We start from the raw sequence: 27,195 nt of genomic DNA on the forward strand, positions 1-27,195 counted from the left end.
CAAATATCATGTTGGTGCAACATGATACACCACGTTAATAAAAGAAAGGATAAGAACCATATGATCCTGTCAATAGATGCAGAAAAAGCATCTGACAAAACATAGCCTCCATTCTTGATAAAAACTCTCAACAAAGTAGGGGGAGAAGGAATATACCTCAAACACCATAAAGGCCACATACAAAAGACCCACAGATAATATCATCCTCGGTGGGGAACAACTGAGAGCCTTTCCCCTACCGCCAGGAACAAGACAGGGTTGTCCAGTCTCACCAGTACTATTTAACATTGTACTGGAAAGCTTCGCCTCAGCAATCAGACAACAGAAAGAAACAAAAGGCATCCAAATCAGCAAGGAAGAAATCAAACTTTCACTATTTTGCAGATGTCATGATACTCTACGTAGAAAACTCGAAAGACTATCAAAAAATTGCTAGAACTAATACATGAATTCAGCAAAGTTGCAGGATATAAAATCGACAGACAGAGATTGGTTGCGTTTCTATACACCAAGTAGCAAAGCAGCAGAAAAAGAAATCATGAAATTGATCCTATTTATAATTGCACCAAAACCAATTAGACACATAGGAGTAAACCTAACCGAGAAGGTAAAGGATCCATACCCTAAAAACTATAGGACACTTATGAAAGGAATTGAAGAAGACACAAAGAAATGGGAAAGTATTCCATGCTTATGGATTAGAAGAACGAACATTGTTAAAATGTCTATACTACCCAAAGCAATCTACACATTTAATGCAATCCCTGTCAAAATACCCTCAGCATTTTTTGCAGAGCTAGAACAAACAATCCTAAAATTTGCATGGAACCAAAAGAGCCGAATAGGCAAAGCAATTCTGAAAAAGAAAAACAAAACTAGAGGCATTATAATTGGTGTATTACAAAGCTGTAGTCATCAAGACAGTATGGTACTGGCATAAAAACAGACACATAGATCAATGGAACAGAGTATGGATCCACAACTGTATGGTCAACTCATCTTCGACAAAGCAGGAAAGAATATCCAATGGGAAAAAGGCAGTCTCTTCAACAAACGGTGTTGGGAAAACTGGACAGTGACACACAGAAGAATGAAACTGGACCACTTTTTTACACCATACACAAAAATAAATTCAAAGTGGATGAAAGACCTAAATGTGAGACAGAAAACCATCAAAATCCTAGAGGAGAACACAGGCAGCAACCTCTTTGACCTTGGCCAGAGCAACTTCTTGCTAGGCACATCACCAGAGGCAAGGGAAATAAAAGGAAACATGAACTGTTGGAACCTGGTCAAGATAAAAAGCTTCTGCACAGCAAAGGAAATAGTCAACAAAACTAAAAGGCAGCCTATGGAATGGGGGAATATATTTACAAATTACATATCTGATAAAGGGTTAATATCCAAAATCTATAAAGAACTTCAAACTCAACACCCAAAAAACAACCCAGTTAAGAAATGGGCAGAAGACATGAACAGACACTTTCCCAAAGAAGACATCCGGATGGCCAACAGACACGTGAAAAGATGCTCAACATCACTCATCGTCAGGGAAATACAAATCAAAACCACAATGAGATACCACCTCACACCTATAAGAATGGCTAAAATTAACAACACAAGAAACAACAGGTGTTGGTGAGGATGCAGTGAAAGGGAAACCCTCTTGCGCTGCTGGTGGGAATGCAAACTGGTGCAGCCACTCTGGAAAACAATGTGGAGGTTCCTCAAAAAACTAAAACTAGAACTACCCTACAACCTAGCAATTACACTATTAGGTACTCACCCAAAGGATACACGAATACGAATTCGAAGGGGTGCATGCACCCCAATGTTTTATAGCAGCATTATCAACAATAGCCGATAGCCGAACTATAGAAAGAATGCAAATGTCCATTGACAAACGGATGAAGAACATGTGATATATATATACACATACACAATAGAACATTGTGTATGTGTCTATACATAGAACAGCCATCAAAAAGAATGAAATCTTGCCCTTTGCAACAATGTGGATGGATCTAGATGGTATTACGCTAAGTGAAATAAGTCAATCAGAGAAAGACAAATATCATATGCTTTCACTCCTATGTGGAATTTTAGAAACAGATGAACACAGGGGAAGTGGGGGAAGAGAAAAGAGGGAAATAAACCGCAAGAGACCCTTTTTTTTGCAATATAATTTATTGTCAAATTGGCTAGCATACAGCGTGTAAAGCGTGCTCTTGGTTTTGGGGGTAGATTCCCGTGGCTCATCGCTTACATACAACACCCAGTGCTCATCCCAACAAGTGCCCCCCTCGATGCCCATCACCCATCTCCCCTCTCCCCCACCCCCCGTCCACCCTCAGTCTGTTCTCTGTATTTAAGAGGCAACCATAAGAGACTCTTAACGATAGAGAACAGACTGAGGGTTATGGAGGAGGAGGGTGGGGGGAGGGGCTAGATGGCTGATGGGCATTAGGAGACCACTTGGGATGAGTCCTGGATGTGGTACGAAGGGATGAATCACCGAATTCTCCTCATGAAACCAGTATTGCACTGTATCTTAACTAACTAAAATTTAAATTAAAAAAAAAAGAAATTAGAAAAAAGTGGACTGCTGTGGATCCCAGTGTCGTATCAGCTGCAACCGGGCTCCTTGCTGGCCGTCACTCACCTGCCGTGCAGGAAGCAGGGCTGCAGTGTCTGCTGCACTGTGGGGCCAGATCTCCACCAGGAAGGGCCCAGTGGGCCCCAGAACCTGGGCAGGAAGAGAGGAAGGGTGGGCAGAGGGCCCCCAAGGGCCTGGGCCTTCTGGGCCCCTGGGGCCCGCAGGCCAAGAAGAGGGGAGCGGGGCATCACGGGTGCCGCAGGGCTGGAGGCTGGCCCCTGTTCACCCACTTCTGTGTGTGTGTGTGTGTGTGTGTCTCTCTCTCTCCCCCACCCCACGCAGCCCGGCCACGCCTGTGCAGCTCGGGGCCCTGCCGGAACGGGGGCACGTGCAAGGAGGCAGGCAGCGAGTACCACTGCAGCTGCCCCTACCGCTTCACCGGGAGGCACTGCGAGATCGGTGCGCTCCTGCCAGCTGGAGTCAGCCTGGAAGGGCCGGGGGGGCCCAAGGCCCACCAGCTCTGGGGTGTGGGAGGGTCAGGGGAGGGGCACTGGGCGGTGGGTGCAGGACACCCGACACCTGACTCTGATGGGGCCCCTTTGTTTCCAGGGAAGCCAGACTCATGTGCCTCGGGCCCCTGTCACAATGGCGGCACCTGCTTTCACTACATCGGCAAATACAAGTGCGACTGTCCCCCAGGCTTCTCCGGGCGGCACTGCGAGATAGGTAAGGCGGGTAGAGGCCAGCGGGCCAGGGCACCTGGGGCAGCATGTCCTCCCAGTGGGCAGGGGTGGCCCCGCTCTGGAGGAGTGGGAGGCAGAGCTCCCGTGGAGCCCAGAGGCCGTCGGGGAGGTCCCAGTGACGGTGACCCCTTGTGTCCTTGCAGCCCCGTCCCCCTGCTTCCGGAGCCCCTGCTCGAATGGGGGTACCTGTGAGGACCTAGGCACAGATTTCTCCTGCCGCTGCCGAGCAGGGTACATGGGACGCCGGTGCCAGGCGGGTGAGAGGGCTGGGGGTTGGGGTGGAGGGACGGGATCTCTTCCTAATCCCGAAAGAGCAGAGGAGGGGAGGGGGAAGAAGGAAAATCCGACGGGCAGCCAGCCCTGGAAGTCAAGGCGCTTCCACCTGGAAGGGCTGTGCAGGGAGAAGGGTCCTAGGCCCTGTGGCCCAGCGGGGCAGAGGGCAGAGTGGCGGGGCAGAGGGCAGAGGGGAGGGGAGAAGGGTCCCAGGCCCTGAGGCCCGGTGGGGCAGAGGCCAGGGCAGGCGGAGCGGCCTCCGGCAGACGAATCTCAGTGCAGGACAGGGCCGCTGTGTCCTTACAGAGGTGGACTGCGGCCCCCCAGCGGAGGTGAAGCATGCCACGCTGCGTTTTAACGGCACTCGGCTGGGCTCGGTGGCCCTGTACAAGTGTGACCACGGCTACAGCCTGAGCTCCCCCAACCACGTCCGAGTCTGCCAGCCACAGGGCGTCTGGAGCGAACCTCCACAGTGCCACGGTGACCCGCGGGCCCTCCGGGGCAGGGTGGGCGGGTGGGTGGGCACAACCGGTGAGGTCCACAACCCCCTCGTCGGGGCCACCCAGAGGAGCACAGGAGCCACAGTTCTGACCCCGGTCCTCCCCTTCCTCCCTGCAAAGTCAGGTCACGACCCTGGTGGAGGCGGTGATGACTGTTCGCTAAGGGCCTCCCTGTCCTCAAAGCGAGGTGTCCAACTCATATGCCTACTGTGCAGATGAAGCAGCTCAGACCAGGAGGTGGCCCCAGGGCAGGGTTCTCAAGGGGCAGACTGGGGATTCAGGGCCTATCTCCTGCCTCTGGCCCTGGCCTCCCCCCTGGAAGCAGACCCTCCTTTGAACAAGGCCCCCAGGACACCCACAGCTGTTGGAGGAGGTCCGCTCCAGACAGCGTCACCTCCAGGCTCCCAGAGTGCGCCAGGTGCACGGCCTGGGGCGGCCCCCGTCTACCCGACGCCCCTGCAGGCATGGGGTCACTTACACAACTGCATGTGTATTCCACTGCATCCCTAACTCTGTCCATCAGAAAATCTGCGTGATGTTAACACATCTTCACAAAGCAAGGAGTTTCAAACAAAGTAGCTCAGGGACCATGACAGCACCCAGAGATGGGGCGGGGGCGGGGGGGGGGGGGAGCGGCACACAGTGCCGCTCTCTCCCAGCACCCTGCAAAGCCCATGCCATGCGACCCCACACAGGTGAAGAATTCTGGACGATGGATGGAGCTGCCTAGCCCCACGTGTCTATACTTTCCTCCTATCCTTCCAAGCGCACGGGGCTGGTGGTTACTGTCTGGGAGAACACCCCTCTCCAACAATAATAGCAATAAAGTCCAGACAACAAACATTTAGGAGCAAAAGAAAGAAGGTGGACGAGCATAGAAATAGGCACGGCAGATAGACAGAAGAGAACGTGGCACTGGTCGTAAAAAAACAGGGTCGATAAATCATTTTTAACAAAAGAAAGTGGAAAAAAGAAGACTGAAGAACCCTAATAGTTGAAACAACAGTCACAATTTACAAATAGATACAGATGAAGTTTTAATGAGTTGATAGGTCCATTTGAGGAATTTTCCCCCAGAGAAGCAGGGAGGCATGTGCAGATCAGAGAGAAAATGCAGGCTCTGTGGAGGGTGGAAGCAGATGTGCCAGCACTGAGGCAACGGGAGTCCAAGATGAGAGAAAAATAAAAACACAAGGAAACGTTTGACCAGCTGTGGAGCTCAGTTTCCAGAATGACAGGTGAGCCCCACGGCCTGACGGGCCTGGAACATCAAACAGGAGAAAAGAGGAACATTAGCGCATCACAGCCAAATTTAAGATTATCAGAGACAAACAGAAAAAGTCCTTAAGATAATGACTACGTGAGCAAGCATGATGGGCTGGCATCAGGGGTCGCAGATGCAGGGCAAGTGCTCGGCACCCGCCAATTCTCCCCCACGGCACTTATTACTAAGTGCATGGGAAGCCAGGAGATGGTCTGGAAAGCAAAGAGAGATTTCACACTCTCCCAAGGCTGAGGTCTCCAGTCTAGCTGGAGGGAGAGGCTGTTCCAACCCTCAAGCATCTAAAGCCAATCGGGGACTGGCACTAACGAGCACAGTGCACCAGGCCCGGCCCAGCTCACTTCCTGACGATATCAGAGATCAGCTCCTCAGCCTAGCCGCCCAGCGCAGAGTGGAGCAAGCCCATGCTTGGTACGGGGTAGGTATTTTCTGCTTCGGGCTGTCTGGTCTTGTACACAGTATGTGTAAGAAGCAAGAGATTATGACGTATCACCTCAAGAAGAAACAGGCCTGCGGATGACCCACACGTCCGCATTAGCAGACAAGGACTTTAAAAAAGCCATTATAAATACGTTCAAGAGAAGCAAAAGAGTGAGAGAACAGCACATTTGAGCAGAATAAAGAAAACTTCTTAAAGTAACAAAATTAAAAGGGCAACATCTAACGTGAAGACTGATTGGGTACGCTCACCCACAGGATGGATACAACGGGAGAGAATCATGGACCTCAAGGACAAGTCAACAAAATGATTAAAACTAAAGATCAGAAGAAAAGAAGAACTACGAATTACTTATAAATGAATTTTCAGCATTTTTTAATGCTTATTTATTTTTGAGAGACACAAGAGCGCGAGCAGGGGAGGGGCAGAGAGAGGGAGACACGGATTCTGAGGCAGCTCCAGGCTCCGGCTGTCAGCACAGAGCCCGACGTGGGGCTCGAACTCATGAACGCCACGATCACGACCTGAGCCGAAGTCAGACGCTTAACTGACTGAGCCACCAATAAATGGTGCCCCCCATAAATGAATTTTAAAAAAAAACAACAGAGCATAAGAAATCTCTGATTTGGAAATATCGAGCAAACAAGCACATAATTGGAGTCCCGGAAAGAGAGGGCAGAAGAGGCAAAAGAAACATTTGAGGAGAGAATGACTGAGTATTTTCTAAAAATGAAGAAATATGTCGACCCACAAATCCAAGAAGCTCAGCAAATACCACAAGATAAATATTGACATAAATAAACTTAAGACCTAAAAATTTTTATCTAGTCAAATTATTCAAATGTGAGGGCATAATAAAAAATATCCTCTTACAAAAACAGCTTCAGAGGCTGACCAAAAAAGAGTATTGGGGGGTGGGGGGGATAGTTATTCAAAAAGTAAGATAAACCTAGAATATTCTGTAAGCAATATGAGAAGGGAGAATTATCACATACTATAGTAAAGTCTGTCACTATCTAAAAGGAGATAGAAAAAAAAGCAGAAAAAAGTGACAGTTAAGATCATGATAGAAAAAATACAAGTCAATATGAATGAGCTAAATTTGCCATGTAAGAGATTGCCAGATCTTTTACAGAACAAAACGAAACAAGCTATACTTTCATAGATGAGACACTCCTAAATCAGAAGAACAAAAAAGTAAAAGTATGGAAAAAATATCACGTAAATACACATAGAGAAATAAAGCTGGTTTAGCTACACTACTATCAGCCACAATAGACTGTAAGACGGAAAGCATCTTTAAGAATAAGAGGGTCTCCTCCAATAATTGGTTCAACTCACCAAGAAGATCGTTCTAAACATTCCAGCGTCTAATGCAATAGTCTCGATACATATAAAGCAAACATTAACAGACTGACTGCACGAAGAAACTGACAGATTTACCTTAACACTGGGAAATTCTGAACCACCTCTCTCAATTAGTTCGGGTTAAGAAGCCAAAAAAACAATAAGCAAAAAGAAGATCTGAATAATACAGCTAACAATTTGAACTAATTCATTCCCTGAACACACAGAAAATATTACATTATTAAGAAGAAGAAGAAGAAGATAAATTTTAAATCTCCATGTTTAGATATTTTTAAAGATACTTTGAACTAACTTATCGGTAGAGGAAATATGGACAGTTACAAATTTTAAGTGAATATTAACGATCATTTTCTATATAGAAACTTGTGTGATGTACCAAAAGCAGTGCTTCGTGGGAAATGTGCAGCTTTATTTTTTTTACAATTTTATTTTTAAGTAATCTCTACACCCAGTGTGGGGGCTCAAACCCACAACCCCAAGATCAAGAGGTACGCACTCTACTGACTGAGCCAGCCAGGCACCCCTAGAAATTTACAGCTTTAAATCCACAATAAGAAAAGTTCAAAAATTAATGAATTAAATGTCTGAGTTTAGAAGTTAGGAAAAGGACAACAAATGATACAAACAAAGTAGAAAGAAAAAGGTAACACAAGAGCCATAATTAACGAAACGTAAGTCAAAAGTACAGAGAACACCAAAATCAGTTCTTTGAAAAGCCTATGAAAATGGACAAACTTCTATCAACTGATCAAGAAAAACAAAGAGCACAAATAAAAATCCTTATAAATGAAAAAAATTACATAGCCACAGATATACCAGAGATTAAAAAGATAATGAGAATGCTATCAACTAGTCTATACAAATAAATTTGAAACCTTAGCAGAAATGGACATAATATTCATAGAAAAATATAACTTACCAAAAAGGACTCAAGGAAATGTAGAAAGCCTACATAATTCTATAAAGGTCTAAAGGTATTGAAGCAGCAGTTAAAGCATTTTCTCACAAAGAAACTCCAGGACCAAACAATGTTATAGGTAAATTCTACCAAATTGCCAACCAATAGATCATCACATCATTATATAGGCTCTCTGGAGAGTAGAATATAAAGCATAAGTGCCAACCTATTCTATGAGGCCAGTATAGTCTTGTTGCCAACACCAGATACGGACAGTGGGAAAAAGTAAGCCGTGAGTCTGTTAAACATATGGACATAGATGCAGAAACTCGATGGCCTAAGAAGACTATACATACCATTATCAAGCTGGGTCGTTGCCATGAATAGTTCGATATTAGGAAAACCTGCTCTATCAACCAGCTGAAGGAGAAAAAGCATGTAAGTCTCTAAATAAGTGCATGATAAACATTTGGCAAAATTTATACCCATTCATGAAATAAATTCTTACCAAATAAAGAATAAAAATGTACTTCCTTACCAGATAAAAATAACACACACACACACACACACACACACACACACACCTGTAGTGCCATGTGGTATAAAATATATAGGGTTTGCTGGAGGAAAAGCTTAAAAGAGAGAAGGAGCAGAATCCACATAACCCCAAAGTGTGCATCGTCCCATAGAGAGGTGTGCTTAGGCTGGGCACAGCCAGACTGGTCATACTGTGTGTAACCAAGCTATAAGACTTCACACCTTTACAGAGGAAGGACTACTGGTTACATCGAGAGAGCTGTGGAACAATGGGTGTCCTGACCCTTGTCATACAGAGGTAGGATCTGGAATTGAAAAGCCGTGCTTCTGTTGATCTGACTCAAACACACAGAGCGGCCAACAGGGGGAAGGAAATTAGCTTCTGAAGCAGTTTTACTATGCTTCTCCTCAAACCCCAAGTAAACATTATCCTAAATAGACATTCCTCTTAAAACTGGGGACAAGGATGCCCACTGTCACTAAGCCTCATCAAAATTATATTTCAAGTATTAGCCAGTGCGATAAAGAAAAAGAAACTAAAGTCATGAGAATACTAAATAGAGAGTTAAAATGTCAGTATTTGTAGCTGATAAGGTTGTCTTTAACCTGCAGGCAAACCACTGAAAATGACAGGAAACATAGTATGTTTAGTGGATATAGATTATTATAACACAATTACATTTTAACATCTCAACAATCGAAAACGTAATTATAAAAAACCTATGCAGAGAAAACCAATGAAACGGAAAGGTGGTTCATTGAAAGGCTTAATAAAATTGACAAACCTCTAGCTATACTGATCAAGAAATAAAAACGAAAAATTAGCAATATCAGAATTAAAGAAGTGTCATCACTAAGGATCCTACCAGCATTTAAAGGACAACAAAGAGATATTGTGAACAACAGTAGGCCGATGTATCTGGCAAGGGAAAGAAAAGGGACTACCTTGAAAGACACAAATTACTAGAAATGACAGAAAAATAAATAAAAAATACGAATAGCTCTGTATCTACTAAAGAAATTTAATTCATAATTAAAAACCTTTGTGCAAGAAAATGGCAAGACTGGATTGCTTCATAGATGAATTCTAACAAACACTGAAGGAAAGAATAATACCCTACACAAGCTTTTTTAGAAAATACAGGAGAAAGAGTACTTCTCAATTCATTTTGTGAGACCAGTATTGCCTTGATAGCAAAAGCAGACAGAAAGGTTATTTTAAAAAATGAAATCAGAGACTAATATTCCTTATCAACATGAGCATAAATATCTTAGCAAAGTCTTACTAAATCAAACCCAGTGTTACATAAAAAGTATGATATATCATGACCAAGTGGGAGTTATCTCAAGAACACAGGTTGTCTTAATACTTGAAAAATGTAATTCACCATATTAGGATAGGAAGAAGAAAACCATATAGTCATTTCAATAGAAGCAGAAAAATCATTTCAAAATATTCAACTACTGTTTAAGACTCTTACTAAGCTAAGAGTGGAAGGGAAGATCTTGAACCTGATGAGGGCATCCATGAAACACCAACCGCTAACAAAGGACTTCACGGTGGGAGACCTGTGGCTGCAATCAGTAACAAGGCAACTGTGTCCATCTCACCAATTCCTTCCAGCATTGCCCAGGAGTTCCCAGACGGTGCCACAGCCAAGGAAAGGAAATAAAAGTCACATCTACTGGAAAGGAAGGGGACATGATCGTGCACATAGGAAATCCCAGGAAATTCTACAAAAGAAGCTATAGGATAAATAAGCAAATTCAAGTGGGTCACAGGACACAGGACGACATTTCAGAACCTTGATATTTTCATATTCTGGCAGTGAACACTTGGAAAATAAAATAAAATGAACAATATTGTGTGTAACAGCACCAAAAACATGATACATTTTTACATGTGTGAAATGAATTGTAGACATAAATGTAAAAGCTAAAACCATAAACTTCTTTATTTTTTTTTTTCAACGTTTTTTATTTATTTTTGGGACAGAGAGAGACAGAGCATGAACGGGGGAGGGGCAGAGAGAGAGGGAGACACAGAATCTGAAACAGGCTCCAGGCTCCGAGCCATCAGCCCAGAGCCTGACGCGGGGCTCGAACTCACAGACCGCAAGATCGTGACCTGGCTGAAGTCGGACGCTTAACCGACTGCGCCACCCAGGCGCCCCTAAAACCATAAACTTCTAAAAGAGCATCGGAGACAGTCTTCTTGACAGCCGGAGTAAAATGGTTATGCATTTGGAAAGATATTACATTGTCCCCTGCTTTTCACCACACACAAGAATTCCTTCCAGATTAAGGACTTAAATGTTTTGCTAAAACTATAAAATTTTATGTGGAAAGTATAGGTATCTTTTGGCCTTGGGATTAGGAAAGTTTTCTTAAGCCACAAAAAAGCACTATCAAAGGGGCACCTGGGTGGCTCAGTCAGTTGAGCGTCTGACTTTGACTCAGGTCACGATCTCGCGGTCTGTGAGTTCGAGCCCCGCATCGGGCTCTGTGCTGACAGCTCGGAGCCTGAAGCCTGCTTCGGATTCTGTGTCTCCCTCGCTCTCGCTCTCTCTCTCTTTCTCTCTCTCTCTCTCGCTCTCTGCCCCTCCCCCACTCATGCTCTGTCTCTCTCTCTCTGTCAAAAATAAACATTGAAAAAAAGCACTATCAAAGAAAAAATGGACAAATTTGACTATATAAATATGAATTTAAAATCATCAGCCCTAAGGAAGAAAGTGAAATATAAGCGACAAACCGGGAAAAGATGTATTTATACAAAACTGGTTTCAAGAATATATAAAGAACTCTGTGAATGAATAAGAAAAGAATAATCAACCCAATAGGAAAACTGGCAAAACACCTGAGTAAGCCCTTCATGGAAGAGGAGATACTGAAAGCCAACAAAAACAAGGAGAAATATTAGTAATCAGTGAGCTGCACATCAAAAGCTCACGGAGGCAGTTGACAAACCTAAGAAGCCATCTGCTGGTGAAAACGTGGATGGGCAGGATTTCCTAGCAACGGCTGGAGGGAGTGTAAGTAGGGGAAACACTTTGAAAAGGGTCGAACAGTCTGCCTGTCCAGCTGACCATAAGCTGTGTGCCCGTGATTCCACCTGTAGGCTTAGCACACTTATACCAGGAGCTAGGAAAGGAAAAAAAAAAGAAAAACAGAAGCAGGTTTCTATCATAACAAAAAGTCCACAACCAACCCAAAGGCCCAGCAAACGACACCGGACAAAGTGTGGTGTGGTCACACCACGGATCCCACCGCCGCCCCCATGTTCACGCAGCAGAAAGCAGAGACCCCGGAGATGCGGAGGCCCCTCGCGCCTTCCAAGAGAAGAGTCCCTATACCCCAATACCTTATCAGTAAAGTTCATATGTAGCACAAACAAACCATACATGTTTAGGTGATTCATAAAAATCGAAACACGGAAGAGGTAACGAGATCGTGGCCCTGAAAATTCCATCCCCGGGGGTGGGGAGGGGCACGTGCCGGTGAGCCGGTGGACATTGTAGCTCCCGGGCGTCATTACTTACTCATCTGCATTTTGAGCAGGAACAGTAAACTTTTAGAAGTTGAAAATTTTGAATTCGGAAGTACACTTCCCAGTTTAAAAGAAAAAGTGAGCCTGTGGCCAATACTTCAAAGGGAGGGCCCCGTCCCCATTGCGCCGGTTTCATATGGGATTGCTGTGTATCGAAAGAACAAGATGGGGCCTGGCCACCCGAGAGCCACTGGGGTGAAGTCCCACACCACCTCTGCGAGCCCTCGGGTCATCATGAGTGCCCGCTGTCCCCGGGCCTGCTGCCGCTGCTTCCTCTCCAGGGTGTCCCCCGCTGCCTGGTTTCTGGCCTCTCCAGGCACTGAGAGGTGCTGGACACTTCTGTCTGTCTCCTCGAACAAAGCTGATTTATGTCCATCTTATTCGGCTTCAAGCCACTGCCTCCAATCGCAACACTGCTTTATTCTTGGGGTCTCTCCTGGTGCCCGTGCACCTGGGCGCCCCTCCCTCGGAAGCTGGTAGAGCTGCGCGGGGGCTCCTGCCAGGTACCTGTGTGTCTGCAGCACAGGGCGCAAAGGAGCCCACTGTGAGCTGAGTAAGACTGCGGGGCACAGCTCCAGCCCCTCCTGCCCAGGCTGCCGGGCCCACCACTGCCTGCCCTCAGACCCCTGCCTCTCCGACTTCTAGAAAGACAGAGGTTTACAAACATCTCTGCCTCCGCCTCCCCAGGGAGACGGACAGCGCAGCTGAACAAGCTGACCTTGATCTCCTCTTGCAGCCCCTCCTTCTGCAGCCTCCGCCTCAGGGGTAGAGGAGGTGGGGTGGAGAGAGTCCCACCCTGACCACCCCTGGCCCTGTGCTCCGAGCCAGCAGAGGGAGGGGAGAGGCCTTTGGGGTACACTGACGGACGAGCCCTGTGCCCTCCACACTTAGGTAGGACTCTGATGCCGCCCCAGGGAGGGCCAGGCCCAGGATGCCTCCGGGCCCCTGAGAAGCCTGGAAGGGAAATGCTGGAGTGACCTGGGGGTGAGCCTTTGCTGGGCAGACAGTGGAGAGGGTGGGTGTCAGGCTGAAGCCGCAGGGCACACGTGGAACCCTGGGTGTGGTGGAGGCCCGTGTAGAGCCCACGCAGGGCTGTGTCATCCCGTGCAGGGCCCATGTAGGGCCACGCAGCCTCCTATCCTGTCTCTGCAGAGACAGACAAGTGCCCCTGTCTCTGCAGAGACAGATGAGTGCCAAATGCAGCCTTGCAGAAATGGAGGCTCCTGCAGGGACCTCCCGGGGGCCTTTGTCTGCCAGTGCCCCGCAGGCTTCACTGGAGTCCACTGCGAGACAGGTAGGGGCTGCGCTTGGGTGGGTCCCCTGAGCGGCTGGGCCCTCACCCACGATCGCGATGCCCCGGACACCCCGGGCAAACCTGTTTTCAACAAGCCTAGACCCTGGACCGCTGAGAGGGCAGAGGGAAGGGGCTGGGGCCCATGGCCCAGCTGGACAGGCCCCCTGGTGGGAGGGACCCCAGGGCTGAGGGGGGTTTGCCCAGCCCCCCCACCTGGCATCTCTCCTCGGTTCCCCTTCCCTTCTTCCCGCTGTCCTCTCCTCCCTCCCCCAGACACCCCCTTGCGGCTCTGGCCGACTCTCTGGGTATTCTCCAGAGGTGGATGCCTGCGACTCCAGCCCCTGCCAGCACGGAGGCCGGTGTGAGAACGGTGGCGGGGCCTACCTGTGCGTCTGCCCAGAGGGCTTCTTCGGCTACCACTGCGAGACAGGTAGGGAGGTGGGGGCAAGTCCCTGCTCCCTCTCCAGCGGCCCCAGCTCCCCCCGGGAGACTCGGGCTGGCCCCTTGTCCAGCCTGGACGGGCGGAGCTCACCACAGCCCCAGAGTCCTCACGGCTCCTCAAGGCTGGAGACGCTCCCCGCCTTTTCCCCCTTTATAGGACTTGCCACCGTCTGGAGCCGCCTCTTCGATATAACCCCAACTTGCTGACCTCAGCTCTCCTCCTGGGATGGGTGTGTCCTGGGGGCACATCCTGGCCTATCCTGTTCTAGGCCCCAAGCCAGGCCCGGCCGGCGGCACCGCACTGTGTAGGGTGCACGCTGCAGGGCAGCAAGGGCTGTGCTGGGGAGGAGGTGTGCCATCCACGCACTGCAGGGCGGCGGTGGGGAGGGGGCCCGGGCGGAAGCATGGCGGGACCGTTTGCGGCCAGGGGATCTCACCGCGCAGGCTTGGGGTGGGCGGGGGCACACCCGGAAGACCAAGGTTAGTGGCCGTGACGGTGATAAGGGGACACGTTGGTTGTTTGCCACTGTTTCCTGAGGCTCCACTGGGAACCTGCTGACCCTGGCCCTGGCCCGGGAAGCCCAGGTCTGCTCGGTGCCCGCAGCCCTGGCGCAGAGGGAGGTTGCAGAGGGCTGGGGCCCTTGGATGCCCGGCTGCCAGCTGCCGCCCCCCCCCCCAGGAGGGGCCAGCACCGCGCTCGCCCCCGAGTCACCACCTGCCAGCCCACCTTGGCTTGGAGCAGCAGTGGGACAGCCCGGCTCAGGAGGAAAGACACACTTGCCCAGCCCCTCAGTGGGACCTCCAGCAACAGCCAGCCCTGCAGCCCCCGTCAGACAATGTCCCCTCCTTCACTTCCTAAATCCCTGCCTGTGATGGTACCAGCCACCTCCACCCCACAAACACACCCACACAGGAAGGACAAGGGTCCCGCTGGCGGAGCTGCTAAAACCCCAGTGTTCACCAATACTTTCCCCTCTCCCAGTGAGCGACCCCTGCTTCTCCAGCCCCTGTGGGGGCCGCGGCTACTGCCTGGCCAGCAACGGGTCCCACAGCTGCACCTGCAAAGTGGGCTACACGGGCAAGGATTGCGCCAAAGGTGAGGTGGCAGAGGCACCAGTGTGGGGGGCGGGGCCTCCCTCACCCCTCAGAGGGCACAGGCGCCCCCGGGGACAGGCCACAGTGCTGAGCGGCCCCCCAGAGCAGAGCGTCTAGGCAGCTGCTTACCCAGGCTCTGCCCAAGAAGCAGGGAGGGTTATAAGAATACTCCGGGAGGCATAAATGCAGTCACAGGTGCGCACACACCTGAGACCTGGGAGGCACTGGCCAGAGGCTGAGAGAAGAGGTCCATCGCAGGCAACAGGAGCTGGCTCCCCACCCCCAGCAGCTGCCCCACGTCCACCCCCCAGGGTAGCAGGCCCAAGAGCCGCCAGGTGAGATATCTGACCGGGGGCCAGGGCTTCCGTGGCCGCCAGCTGACCACCCCCTTCCCTTGTTCTCCACCGAAACCCTGAAGAGCTCTTCCCGCCAACGGCCCTCAAGGTGGAGCGAGTGGAGGAGAGTGGGGTGTCCATCTCCTGGCGTCCACCTGAAGGTCAGGCCGCCAGGCAGATGCTTGACGGCTACGCGGTCACCTACGCCTCCTCGGACGGTGCCTACCGCCGCACAGATTTCGTGGACCGGAGCCGCTCCTCGCACCAGCTCCGGGCCCTGGCAGCCGGCAGAGCCTACAACATCTCCGTGTTCTCCGTCAAGCGCAACGCCAACAACAAGAATGACATCAGCAGGCCGGTGCTGCTCCTCACCCGCACACGTGAGTGCCCGCCTGGACGTGCCTGCTGCCACCTGGAGAGGCACACTGGCCAGGCACCCCGAGGCACCACGGGGACCCTTAACCTGTTCCCCGGGCAGTGGCGAACAGAGATAAGAGCCGGTGGCTTAGGAGTGAGGCTAGGGGAGAAGTGCGGGTCTCCCTGAGAAGGCACCTGTGACGAGCCAGTGCATGTTGGGGCGTCCAGGAGGCCACCCCAACACGCTGAGGGGGGAGACGGCAGCTCGGAGGGGCCGGGGAGGGAGCCTGCTGGTGGCAGGTCTAGAGAAGGGGGGTGGGGCAGAGAGGGTGCCTCTAGTGCTGTTGCAGAGTAGCTGGAAACCTAGCCGAGGGAGACCTCGGGGCCTTAACTGGCTTGCCTGTTTCTGGGCTCTACGGGGGAGGAGCCAATGGTGGGCAGGGACCCTGGGGACTTTGGAAGGGGGTGCTGGAGGCTGGAGGAAGGAGTATGGATCAGGCAATGGTCCCTTGGGCAGCACTGAGGGGCCGTGGGGGCAGCCAGTAGGGGTTCAGAGTGTGGCCAGCACACAAGGGGCTCCGCGCCCGCCACACCAGGTGCTGGCACAGGTCAAAGCAGGCAGGCGGGGCCGGCCACAGGAGCGCCGTGAGGCCAGACAGCCATGGCCCACCGGTGGGGACTCGGGCTGGGTAAGGAGGGAGGTGAGGACGCTCAGAGGCATGGAGAGGAACTTAGCGGGAGAAGGGAGGGTGCCCTAACATCACCTGCCAGCCCGAGCCAGACACTAACCCTGAGGACATTGAGGGCCAAGTGAGAGATGAGATAAGAAACTCAGGACAGGTGTGTCGTGGGAAAGCACAGCCAAGAGGCACCTACAGCGAACTTGGGCAGCAGGTAGGCCGAGCGAGCTTGCGGGGTGGAGTGGGCTCAGCCTGAGCTTGGCTTCAGGAAGAAGTGGCACCCCTCCCCCTCCACCATCAGAGTGGGGTCTCCCCAGGAGATCACGGTGGGCAGAGCCAGCACTGCCCGCCAGACCGGGCACCGCACCTACCCAGGGAGCCAAGGGCTCCCCTCCCAGCTCCCATGCTGAACCCAGACCCTTCCCTGCGGCAGCCCAGAATTTTCCCAGCTTCTATGCCCGCTGGCCCAAGCGTCACCCAAACGTTCACTGTCAGTGTGACCAAATCAGACAGACACAGGGGAAGGGGATTCCCAGGGTCCGTGCACGTCCAAACGTGTCTAAATAGGCAAGACTGCAGGCCTCCGGTGGAGCTGACTGCACCGCCCACCCCAGGCTGGAGTCCGGGGCCTGACTTCCCCTAGTCCCACTGTGGCCAAGGGGTGCACTCAGCAAGCCCAGGTGGGCCCGCACCTCACTTGGGCCACCTCTGTGACCCCCAGCACACTTCCTGAGCCTTGTCTCATTGTCTCAAGCCCCTGCCCTCCCCTGGAGACGAGGAGGTGCCAGCATCAGCTGAGGGGCCCATTGCCCCCCAGGACCCCGCCCCGTTGAGGGCCTTGAGGTCACCAACGTGACAGCCAGCACCATCTCAGTGCGGTGGGCTCTGCACAGGATCCGTCACGCAACTGTCAGCGGCGTTCGTGTGTCCATCCGGCATCCCGAGGCCCAGGAGGACCAGTCCACCGATATGGACAAGAGCGTGGACAAGTTCACGTTCGGGTGAGAGCACAGGGCCAGCCTTCCCTTCCCTCGGGGCCCCAGAGCTTCCTCCTCTCTCCCTCTGTGTCCTTACCCTGCCATTCCCCAGCTGCCCAGCCTGCCGTGAGAAGCAGGGATGTGTGTGTGTGCGCTCCCCCCGCCCCGGGTCCCCCAGGCACCTGCCCGCCCTGCCTCATCACGGGGCTGCAGAGACTCTCGAAAACTCTGGGAGGTGCTGCCTCCCGCACAGATAAGGAGGGAGACTGGGCCGCCTGGAGGGCAGCACGGCCCGAGTCACACAGGCCCCTCTGAAAGGGAGACGCAGGGCACCCCTGCGGTTGCTTTACGTTTTTATGCTGTTTAAATAATATGGTCACACCTTAAACTGGGCACAGAACCATCTTATGCTGAATGATTACAAATCAGATGCAAACGGAATTACAAAGTAGCTCCGAGCGGCTGAGGACTGAAGTGTGCTTGGACAGCACGCAGCGAAGGCTCACACTCCCCGGCCTCAGCCCCCAGCGGCCCCGTGGGCCTTCACCAGCCAGAGGGGCTTCCGAGACCTGCTGGGGATGGTGCTGGAAGACAGGAGGGTGGGAAGGAAGACTAGCTGGCCGCGGCCTGGGGTCCCTGTGCCTGCAGCGTGCACACGGCTCTGGTAGAGGACAGGCCCACCTAACTGCCCACACCCGACAGCAGCGGGCCATGTCGCCAGATCAGCAGCATCCTGCCCAGAGCAGCCACGGGCCACGGCCATGGGGAGGGCTGTCCGGAAGGCAGGCGCTGCAGGGGTCGGGGCAGGCGAGCCGGGCACAGCACTCAGTCCCCTCTGCACCACCGAGCCGCGTTGCTTCTAGTTGGCGGACTTCCCAACACCGTATTTCCCATGCCTGCTGTGCCGGAGACAAGACTCTGCTCTCTTTGTCTCTTAAGTGTCGCTGTGACCTTGCTTGATGTACATCCTGCCCACTTCCGAAGAACAGTGTCACAAAAACACACGTGGGGCCCCGGGTGGGCACTTGGTGAGTCAGGGTCCCCAAGACCACCTGGCTCGGTGAGTCACTGGGGGCCCCCCCCCCAGACTCAGCACAGGCCGCGCTCCCAGCTGGGATTCACAACACAGAAATGGTAGGGCGCGCAGGAAGGGAGAAGTCGGGGGAGCAGGCCCAAGCTCCCGGGCGCCCTCCCTGTGCGCTCACACAGGCCACCACCAGGTGCCTGTGAGAGACGCAGCGCCCGGGGTTTTAATCGGGGGCTGGGCACGGGGCCCCCCGGGCCTGGCGTAGATCCCGGATGCCCGGGCGGAAGCGGGTGCTCAGCTCGAACCACGCCGCACAGACCGCACAGACGTCAGGGGGCAGCGAGGTCCTCTTATCCATGAGTTCCAGCCGCGGGCCACCTGGCGGGCAGGCGTTCCCGAGGAGGGCAGCGGGGCCTGCTTGTCAACCCTTTCTGCACAATGACCTCCAAGGGCCCTCCCTTTTCTGGCCTCTCCTGTCTGAACACCAGCCTGGGCACTACAGCCACCGCAGGCAGGCGTGGGCTCTTCTCGACCCTTGCCCTGTACTAGACAGACCAGGGAGGAACTCCCACCTGAGGAGCACACAGGTCTCAGCCCACAGATCTGGTCCTTGTGGAGGCCCCCCGGGCCACCTGCAGGACCACTCACACCTCTTCCCCCACCTGTGTGGGAGGAGTCACAGTCTGTAATGGAGTCTCTCCCCCTCCCCTCCCCTCCCGCAGGGCCCTGCTGCCAGGAAGGAGATACACCATCCACGCGACTGCCCTCAGTGGGCTCGGGGGACAGGAGCCTCCCACCGAGAGCCTGGCCTCGGCCCCGCTGCACGTGTGGACGCGTGAGTACAGGGGCATGAGCTCAGCTCTTAAGGGAACTTTGCCAGCCATCACCTCCCTCCAGCCCCAGTCCTACCAAAGTGGCCCTGGTGCCCCAGAGGTCTCTTCCCCTCCAGTGCCAGGGAAGGCGGCCTTCCCGGGAAGCCCCCCGCTTGCGCATTCACCCGGCACCCGGATGCTCCTGGGCTCCTAGCGGATGGGAGTCACGAGCCAAAGGCCAGAGGGGCACACCGGTGAATGCACACGCTGTCCCCTCCTGATCTCCATGGTGTCTCACGGGCAGGAGACCTGGCCCTCACCAGCCCTCCCAGCCCAACGTGTGGGAGGGGGCTAGAGTGCCGTGCGGTCCACGCACAAGGGGACCAGTGAACACGGGGGATGCGTGGTGAGGACGGAAGGTCTAGGCAGGGCCTTGCCCAGCGGGGAGGCATACGGATGGCCCATGGGGCAAGGGTGATCACAGGCTCAAGTCCTGGCACTGACCCTGAGGCTGGGACCCTGGCCCATTATTCCCTGCCTGTCTAGCCCAGCCCCTCTTATGTGTCCCAGGAGGAGGTGCATATGGCCAGGCTTAGGGGATCAAAAGGAGGACACGCTGACAGGCCGCGCAGGCATGGGGGCCTCCGTGGGTGCACCGGGCAGCATCCTGGGGTGCATCTCGGGCAGGAGGACGTGCTGCTACAGACACCCCTCCACACCATCCTTCAGGACCACAAGGTTGTCCGTAATGACCAGACTTGGCTTCGCACGAGGCTTCGGCAATCCACGTCAGATCTGTAAACGTGGCGGTGGCAGGAGACCCCGCCGGCCCCCGTCACCTCCCTCCCCTGCTCTGTGCCTATCAGGGCCCCTGCCACCAGCAAACCTGACCGCCGCCAGAGTCACGGCCACCTCTGCCCACGTGGTCTGGGACACCCCCACTCCAAGTACCTTGCTGGAGGCATACGTCATCAACGTGACCACCAACCAGAGCACCAAAAGCCGCTACGTTCCCAACGGAAGGCTGACGTCCTACACGGTGAGGGACCTGCTGCCAGGGCGGCGGTACCAGCTCTCGGTGACAGCCGTGCAGAGCGCAGAGGGCGACCAACTGCACAGCGAGCCTGCTCACCTCTACATCATCACCTGTGAGTGCAGCCCTACCAGGGCTGGGGGGAGGGGACGGCCACACACACGAGGCCCCGTGGTCTCCTCAGGACCCATGGGGCCATGGTGAGTGCAGGCTGGCCCCTGGTGCTCCCCGTGGGCCACCAGCAGGGCAGCGGCCTGGGCTGCCATCCCTGGGGAGTGGCGTCCTGGCCCAGGAGACGGCTCAGCCCCAGGACCCTCTCCCAGCACAGACCACAACTGACCCACGGACATCAGACAGACAACCTCAAAACAGGACTGTGTTAACGCAGGAGAATTGGGGCTGTGAAAATCGGTGGGGGAGGAAGGACTTGTGTGCGGTTGGCACAAGGTCAGTACACTAGGAATTTGGAGACACAAGCATCTTGCTCCTCACCTTGTCCCCGGGGCGTGGCCGTGCAGCCAGGCCTCACCCATGAGGAGCCGATGGACAGAATGGGAGAGAGAGAGGCCCAGGATGGCCACAGGAAGGGGAGCCTGGGGGAGGCCCAGACAGATGGACGGTGGGAAGAGCTCAGGAACGCAGAGTCTCAGAGAGGCCACATGGAGGACGTGGCCCGCAGGGTCGCCCAGGTCCCTCACCACCCTGCTCACGTTCTCAAGCTGTAGGAAGACGGTACATCCGGACAGGTGCTGCAGTGAGGGCAACGAAGGGAGAAGAAAGAACAGTGGGGTGGACAGTGGCTGAGGCAGAACAGAGCCCCAGAGAGCAGACACGCGGGCACCACGCAGGTGGTGGACGCTTGCTCCGAGAGGTTCAGACCCAGCACGGCTGCGTGCACCTGCCCAAGGGAGGGCCGAAGGGCACAGTCAGGCGACAAGGACCCACGGAGGCGCCTCGTCCTCCCGCTCTGGGCGCGTGCAGGGTGGGGGCCTCACTGAGGTGTCCCGTCAGGTCTGAGTGGCTGGCCGTGCCCTGCAGAGCGAGAGCCTGGGCCCAAGGTGGGCCAGGACAGCTTGTCCCGCGAGCCCTGGGATGGGAAGCGGGTGGAGGCGGGGGTGGGCGTGGACAGGGCCCAGGGCTTCTCGGAAAGCCGTGAGCCTGCCTCGAGATCTCGGGCATGCACACACCCCTCCTCAGTCCTCCCCCTCCGAGGGGCCGGGAGGGTCAGGCCTTGTGCAGCCACCCGCTCCTCCCACCCACCTGCAGCCCCAAGGGACGGCGCTGACAGACGCTGGCACAGGGAGGGACTCCATCCACGGGTGCTCAGAAACAGACCGCCCCCCGTGCGCCTGCCGGAGCACCTGCTCAGTGACCGTGACGACCCCGAAGCTCAGACCCCGGCCCCCAGGTGCAGCCTCAGCCGCCCCCACCCGGAGCGCGCGGCCCCAGCCACAAGCCCCACAGTGGTGACGCATGGTGACTCCCTTGGCAGGTTCTCGGAGCTTGTGGACGGCAGAGGGCGAGTGAGTGCCAAGTTCGGTGGCTCACCTGGCAAATCGGTCACCGTGAGATCACGTGAGTGCCTCAGCCAGCCCCTGTAGCCTCACTGCCACCTCATCCGGCCCTTGTCCCCAGCACCCTGAGAGCTTAAGGACAACCCTCCCCACCCAACCCCCAACCCGGACACCTGACACCACCTTCAGCAGGGACCTGGCACAAGGCCAGGCCCTCACACCTGCACAGGCTCACAGGAGCCTTCCTGACCCGGAGCTGAAGTGCAGGTTGCTGGCAGGGCTCGGGGGCACAAGTCGGTCTGAGGCACAGAAGCTGGCCTTGCTTCAGGAGTCCCCACGTGGCTTGCGACACTAAGCAGGAGAGTGTGACGCCATCTAACTCGTTGCTGCTCCCAGCACACCAGCCTCGCCTGGGGGCTTCTAGAAGTGCAGGGCCCCACCCAGAGCTGTGCAGCTGGAGTCTTTTAACAAGGAGCCAGGTGACGGCAGGCACATTACAGTCAGCAGACTGCACCTCTCCGCCACAGTAAGAGATCGTGTCCCGTGTTCCAGGCAGAGCCTTGGGTTCAGATCCTGCTCGGCCTGGGTGGGTGGGATCACCCGTGGCAGGCCGGCAGGCCTCTCTGCAGGGCCCCAGCAGCACAGGGCGTGGGCGATGGGCCCCGATGGCCTGGCCCCTTCTCACGTGCTTCAGCAGGAGCAGGTGGCCAGGAACCTGTCTGCAACAGGTCCTCCCCAAGACTGTGGCACAGCAGGCCAGGAGCCACACGCCCACTGGCTGCCCTGCCCCGAAGGCCCTCAGGACGCTGTAAACCAGGGCCCGTCCTCATGGATTCCCCGGCAGAGAACCTGATTACCAGTTTAGTGAGGATTTTCAACCAACACAGACATTCCTGGGCCAGGGAACAAAAGGGAGAGTGATGAGCGGGTGGTGTCGCAGCCCTGGCGGCCAGCAGAGGAGCAGCCGAATGGCTCGCTGCACACAGCAACCAGGAGCAGGAAGGGCCCGGGCAGGTGTCTGGGCAGCTGTGCAGGCTGGGCTGCGTCTGGACACCCTCCTAAAGCCATTAAGCACACAGGCAGGGACCCCTCAGAAAAGCAGACTTGCACACAGGGGTGGCCAAGTACAAGGTCCGCCTGAAGGTGGATGGGGGTGGAGAAGGCACCACAGCCCTCCAGAAGCAGGGGCGGAGAGAGAAGAGAGCAGAATTTGACCACAGAAGGACAGCACAGCATCAGCCACCTGGAGGGATGGGGCCACCGGGTTGGATAGGACATTCGGCCCAGCCTCAGGCCACCGGTGACCTTCACCAAAGCAGCTGTGAGGTTCAGCAGGACGGGGAGGAAAGCTCTCCTGCTGGAGGGAGCGCAGGGGCCCGTGGGACTCTGCCCAAGTGGGGGAGGGGGCAGCAGGGAAGTGGGCACCGAGCGCTCGCCACGGCCATCCCTGCACCCTGAGGGAGAGAAGCAGCTCAAGGACACCCAAGAACAATCCTGGGCACGAGGCAGCAGGCTGTGTGGTCAGCACGCCGGGGCGTTCTCGTTTCTCCTAGAACCCACGGCTCTGGCGCAGCTCGAGAACACGGAGGAGGCCCCCAAGCAGGAGCCTGAGCAGGTTGGCCTGGCCCTCCAGCTCCCTGAACGCAGCAGCGACAAGGACACGGAAAGTAAGTCAGCAGGAGTGGACTTTCAGAGCTGACCGCCTTAGGGGGCCTCAGGGCCGTAGGTGAGGAGGGGGCCGCCCACAGGGAAGAAGCGGGAGACACAGAGCTGCCCAAGGAGCAGCCAAACACCCCGTCCTGGAAAGGGTGGGCAAAGCTCACCACACGGGCCGCGGCGCCCACATCTCTGTGTCCAGAGAACAGGCTGGGAGCACACTCACCCAAACGACCCAGGCCTGCCCTGGAGGGACAGCCCCTTCCCCCGCAACAGAAAGCACAGCCCTTGCTTCTCCAGAGGACCGTGCTGAGCAGGGTGCAGAAGTCCCGGAGGGGCAGTCGGGACAGCTACGAGACACACGCCCGTCACCCAAACTCAGACCCCGGCCCCACCTTTCCTCCTCGCTCTAACCCCTGGGGCTGGGTCCCTCTGGGGACCGTTCCTGCAGGACCCAGTGGCCCTTTCTCCCAAGTCACACCACAGGCCCAGGCTGGGCCCTCCCACCAACCAGACCCCAAGGAAGGCGGGAACGGTGAGCCAAGTGCCTGAGACGCCGCCTCCGAGGGTGCGTCTCGCCTGCAGGCCTGCCCCGGGTGACCCAAGGACACCCGCACACATCAAGGGCATCTGCGCCAGAGGGTGTGTGTGCCTGGAGTTGCCCTCAGCCCGAGGAGCCCCGAGAGGGTGGTCTGCATGACCCCATTAGTTGAGGTGGGTCCACAGTAAAGTAAAAATTATGTTGCTGTTGTTTTGTAAGTGACATAAGCACCCGTGTCATCAGAGGGTCTGTGTTAGTCAGCCCTTTTCAATATCAGACGCTGTGTTTCATAAAACTCTGGAACCAGAGAGACGTGAATTACCGCTCCTTCTCAAGGCGGGGGTTCAAGCGGGCCCCGGATGTCACTGCAATCTGCAGTGTTTGCTAACGAGAGCCACGCAGGCAGGCGGGGGAGGGGCAAAAGGAGGTTTCAGGTGATCAACAGGAAAAAAAATCATTAACATCCCAAGGTGTGCAAAGTTAATTGTGGCTTTTGGTTCCTGTTACACCTATTTGGGGACCATGACAGCCCCTTTTATTTAGTTTAATAAGTTACCTTTTGCTAAGATAACGAGTGACCTTTAGATGTGGAACCCGATCCGTGAACTAGAACACGAACAGTAACCTGTATCTCGCTGTTGTACTCCCAGCTAACCATGCCCCTGGACTCCGTGTTAAGTCCCTTTGCTCTGCTGCAGGGTGGGCGGTGGGGAGGGGGCCTCACACATACCCATGTTTGCCTCAACAGTTGAGGTTTTTTAGTTACAAGGTGTCTGCCGTGCACATCCTCCCGGACTGTCAGTAAGGTCGGTCAGAGCTGTTGTTCGCGGCCACAGCTCATTCACGCACGAGTGAATTCGCCGCAGCCTTGTCCACTCTTTGCCCAGAGGGCACCTGGGTCGTGTTGGGCTGTCACTGGCAGCGTCACTATCAAGTTCCTACATGTATCCCCTGGCACACGTGCAAGAGTAGAAACGCTGGGCTTGGGATCTGTGAAAGCCCAAGTCACTCAAGAGTGCGAACCTGTTTTCTAAGTGGGGACGTGAGTTCATACTCCCTCCAGCTATGATCAAGAGTGTGGTTAAGCCAGTCTAAAACTGATCTGGCAGGGTTTCCAGATTCTGCCAGTGGAATGGGGATGAGGCACACCCCTTGGGATCTGGATTTGTGTCTTGAATGAGGATACGGTCAAGCGTCTTTTCACTGGTCTTGACCAAAGGCTCTGGGTCCACCGCTCTGTTCCACTGTTTTGCCTTCCTGAAGCCAACACCACGATTTTAATGGCGCTATCTTTGGTAAGGCATGCTATCCCTCAGGGCCCACCCACTCACTCCGACCTTCAGTGTTGGCTGTTCTTGGTCCTCTGTCTTTCTATAAAAGTTTATAACCAGGGGCACTTGGGTGGCTCAGTAGGTTGAGCGCCAGACTTCGGCTCAGGTCATGATCTCATGGTTTGTGGGTTCGAGCCCCGTGTCAGGCTTTGTGCTGAAACTCAGGGCCTGGAGCCTGCTTCGGTTTCTGTGTCTCCCTCTCTCTCTCTCTGCCCTTCCCCTGCTCGTGCTCTCTCTCTCTCTCTCTCCAAAATAAATAAACATTAAAAAAAAAAAATGTTTTTAAGTCTATAACCATCTTGTGGAGTCCCACAAAGCACTTGGGATTTGGCCCTACATGCCTGAAAATACTCTTAGTAGCTGTCACATTTGAAAGACAATTTGAGTGGGTATAAAATTCGAGGTTCAAAGGTTGTCTACCTTTCAGTTCTTCAAACATTAGTCCCCTGTCATCTGTCCAGCACTGCTGTCAATGGGTGTCAACCTTATTCCTGTTTCCTTGTAGGATATCTGCTCATTTTCTCCGGAAGCTCTTAGACTTTTCTTTCTCAAGGAAAGGAGGATCCCCAGAGAGCCCTAGACACCCAAAGACTACAATTAACACTCTTGATTGGTGTTTCTTCACCAGGCAGCTCTCCGGGTTAGGGGTGCACCTTTGAGCTCCCAGGGGAAGTTCATGGAGAGGAGGAGGATCCCCAAGATCATAACCTGCCCCTACAGAGGCCTGGAGTGGCCACTGAGGCTAGTCAAATTCTTCCTGTTTTCTCCAAATTCTCACCCCAGCAGGATTTGGGGGTTCTCCCGGTTTTATCCCCTGCATACCAGAGACAGGCAGGCAGTCTCCATCCTTGGGTGACAGCAGCAAGGGCAGAACTTACACCTCTTTACTCTGTGACTTATCATCACGTAGGAGCCTCCCACTGCCACCACCCCAGAGCGCAGCCATACCCATTCCCCACCCCGTTCAAAACAGCCACCTCTGTTAAAGGGTGCGTAGGTCACAATAAACTCGGGATTCAGTGGGCTGACTTCACAAGATGAGGCTACAGTGGGCAGTGCCCCGGTGAAAATCCCACTGCTGCATGAACTGCAGGCGTAGGGCCTCAGCTGCCCAAGAGAGGAGCGAACATCAGTCAGTCTCTGCAGCCTGGTGTCCCGATCACAAAGGGTGAGGGTAGCCGGCAGAGGCTCACGGGCTCCACACAGGCCTGTGTACTGCCATGTTCTGTAAGCTTGCCATAAAATACCTGTGGACATGGTGTATAGAGGCTAAATTCCATATGGAATTGGAAGGGACCCGGAATAACAAACACGATCTTTAAAAAGCAGAAAGACCCATACACCCCGTCGTCAAAACTTACCACAGAGCAACGGTAATAGGTCAGTGTGATACTGGCACAAGGACAGGCTTATAACCAACAGAACAGAACTGAAAGCCAAGAAATAAACCCATATGTCTGTGGTCAACTGATTTCAACAAGGAGGCCAAGACCATTCAATGGGGGAAAGAACAGCTTTTGACACATGGGAGCTGGGAACCCTGGACGTCCACATGCAGAAGAATGAAGTCAGACCTCAACTTCACACCATACACAAAATTAACCCGACAGACCAACTACTTAAATCTAAGAGCAAAAACTGTAAAACTCTCAGGAAAAAACACAGGGGTAAATCTTCATGACCTTGGATTTGGCAAAAGACTTTAGATAGACACCAACAGCCTGAGCAACAAAAGAAAAAAAGGCAGATTGGACTCATCAAAATGTAAAGCTTTTTGTGCTTCAAAGGACGTTATCAGGGAGAAGACAGCCCAGAGAATGAGAGACGATATCTGCAAACATATACCTGAAAGGCATTTGTATTCAAACTATATAAAGAATAACTTTGCCTGAATAAAAGATAACCCTATTAAGAAACAG

The 27,195-nt window shown here is 54.0% G+C and overlaps 2 protein-coding genes across 2 annotated transcripts in view; one reads left to right on the forward strand and one right to left on the reverse strand.

The window, feature by feature from the left end:
• The window catches only part of SNED1 (sushi, nidogen and EGF like domains 1), an 87,456-nt gene that overhangs the window by 47,100 nt on the left and 13,161 nt on the right, over positions 1-27,195 (forward strand). Inside the window, exons 13-26 of the mRNA XM_042995914.1 lie at positions 2,939-3,055; positions 3,206-3,322; positions 3,483-3,596; positions 3,919-4,092; positions 13,364-13,477; positions 13,794-13,907; positions 14,901-15,014; positions 15,432-15,728; positions 17,203-17,386; positions 19,112-19,224; positions 20,068-20,349; positions 21,501-21,642; positions 21,727-21,809; positions 23,302-23,415. Coding sequence (XP_042851848.1) covers positions 2,939-3,055; positions 3,206-3,322; positions 3,483-3,596; positions 3,919-4,092; positions 13,364-13,477; positions 13,794-13,907; positions 14,901-15,014; positions 15,432-15,728; positions 17,203-17,386; positions 19,112-19,224; positions 20,068-20,349; positions 21,501-21,642; positions 21,727-21,809; positions 23,302-23,415 — 2,079 coding nt within the window. The remainder of the gene's footprint in view (positions 1-2,938; positions 3,056-3,205; positions 3,323-3,482; positions 3,597-3,918; positions 4,093-13,363; positions 13,478-13,793; positions 13,908-14,900; positions 15,015-15,431; positions 15,729-17,202; positions 17,387-19,111; positions 19,225-20,067; positions 20,350-21,500; positions 21,643-21,726; positions 21,810-23,301; positions 23,416-27,195) is intronic.
• The window catches only part of MTERF4 (mitochondrial transcription termination factor 4), a 70,003-nt gene that overhangs the window by 21,859 nt on the left and 20,949 nt on the right, over positions 1-27,195 (reverse strand). The window lies entirely within an intron of this gene.

Source organism: Panthera tigris, chromosome C1, assembly GCF_018350195.1.
Source record: "Panthera tigris isolate Pti1 chromosome C1, P.tigris_Pti1_mat1.1, whole genome shotgun sequence".
In the NCBI taxonomy this organism is placed as follows: Eukaryota; Metazoa; Chordata; class Mammalia; order Carnivora; family Felidae; genus Panthera; species Panthera tigris.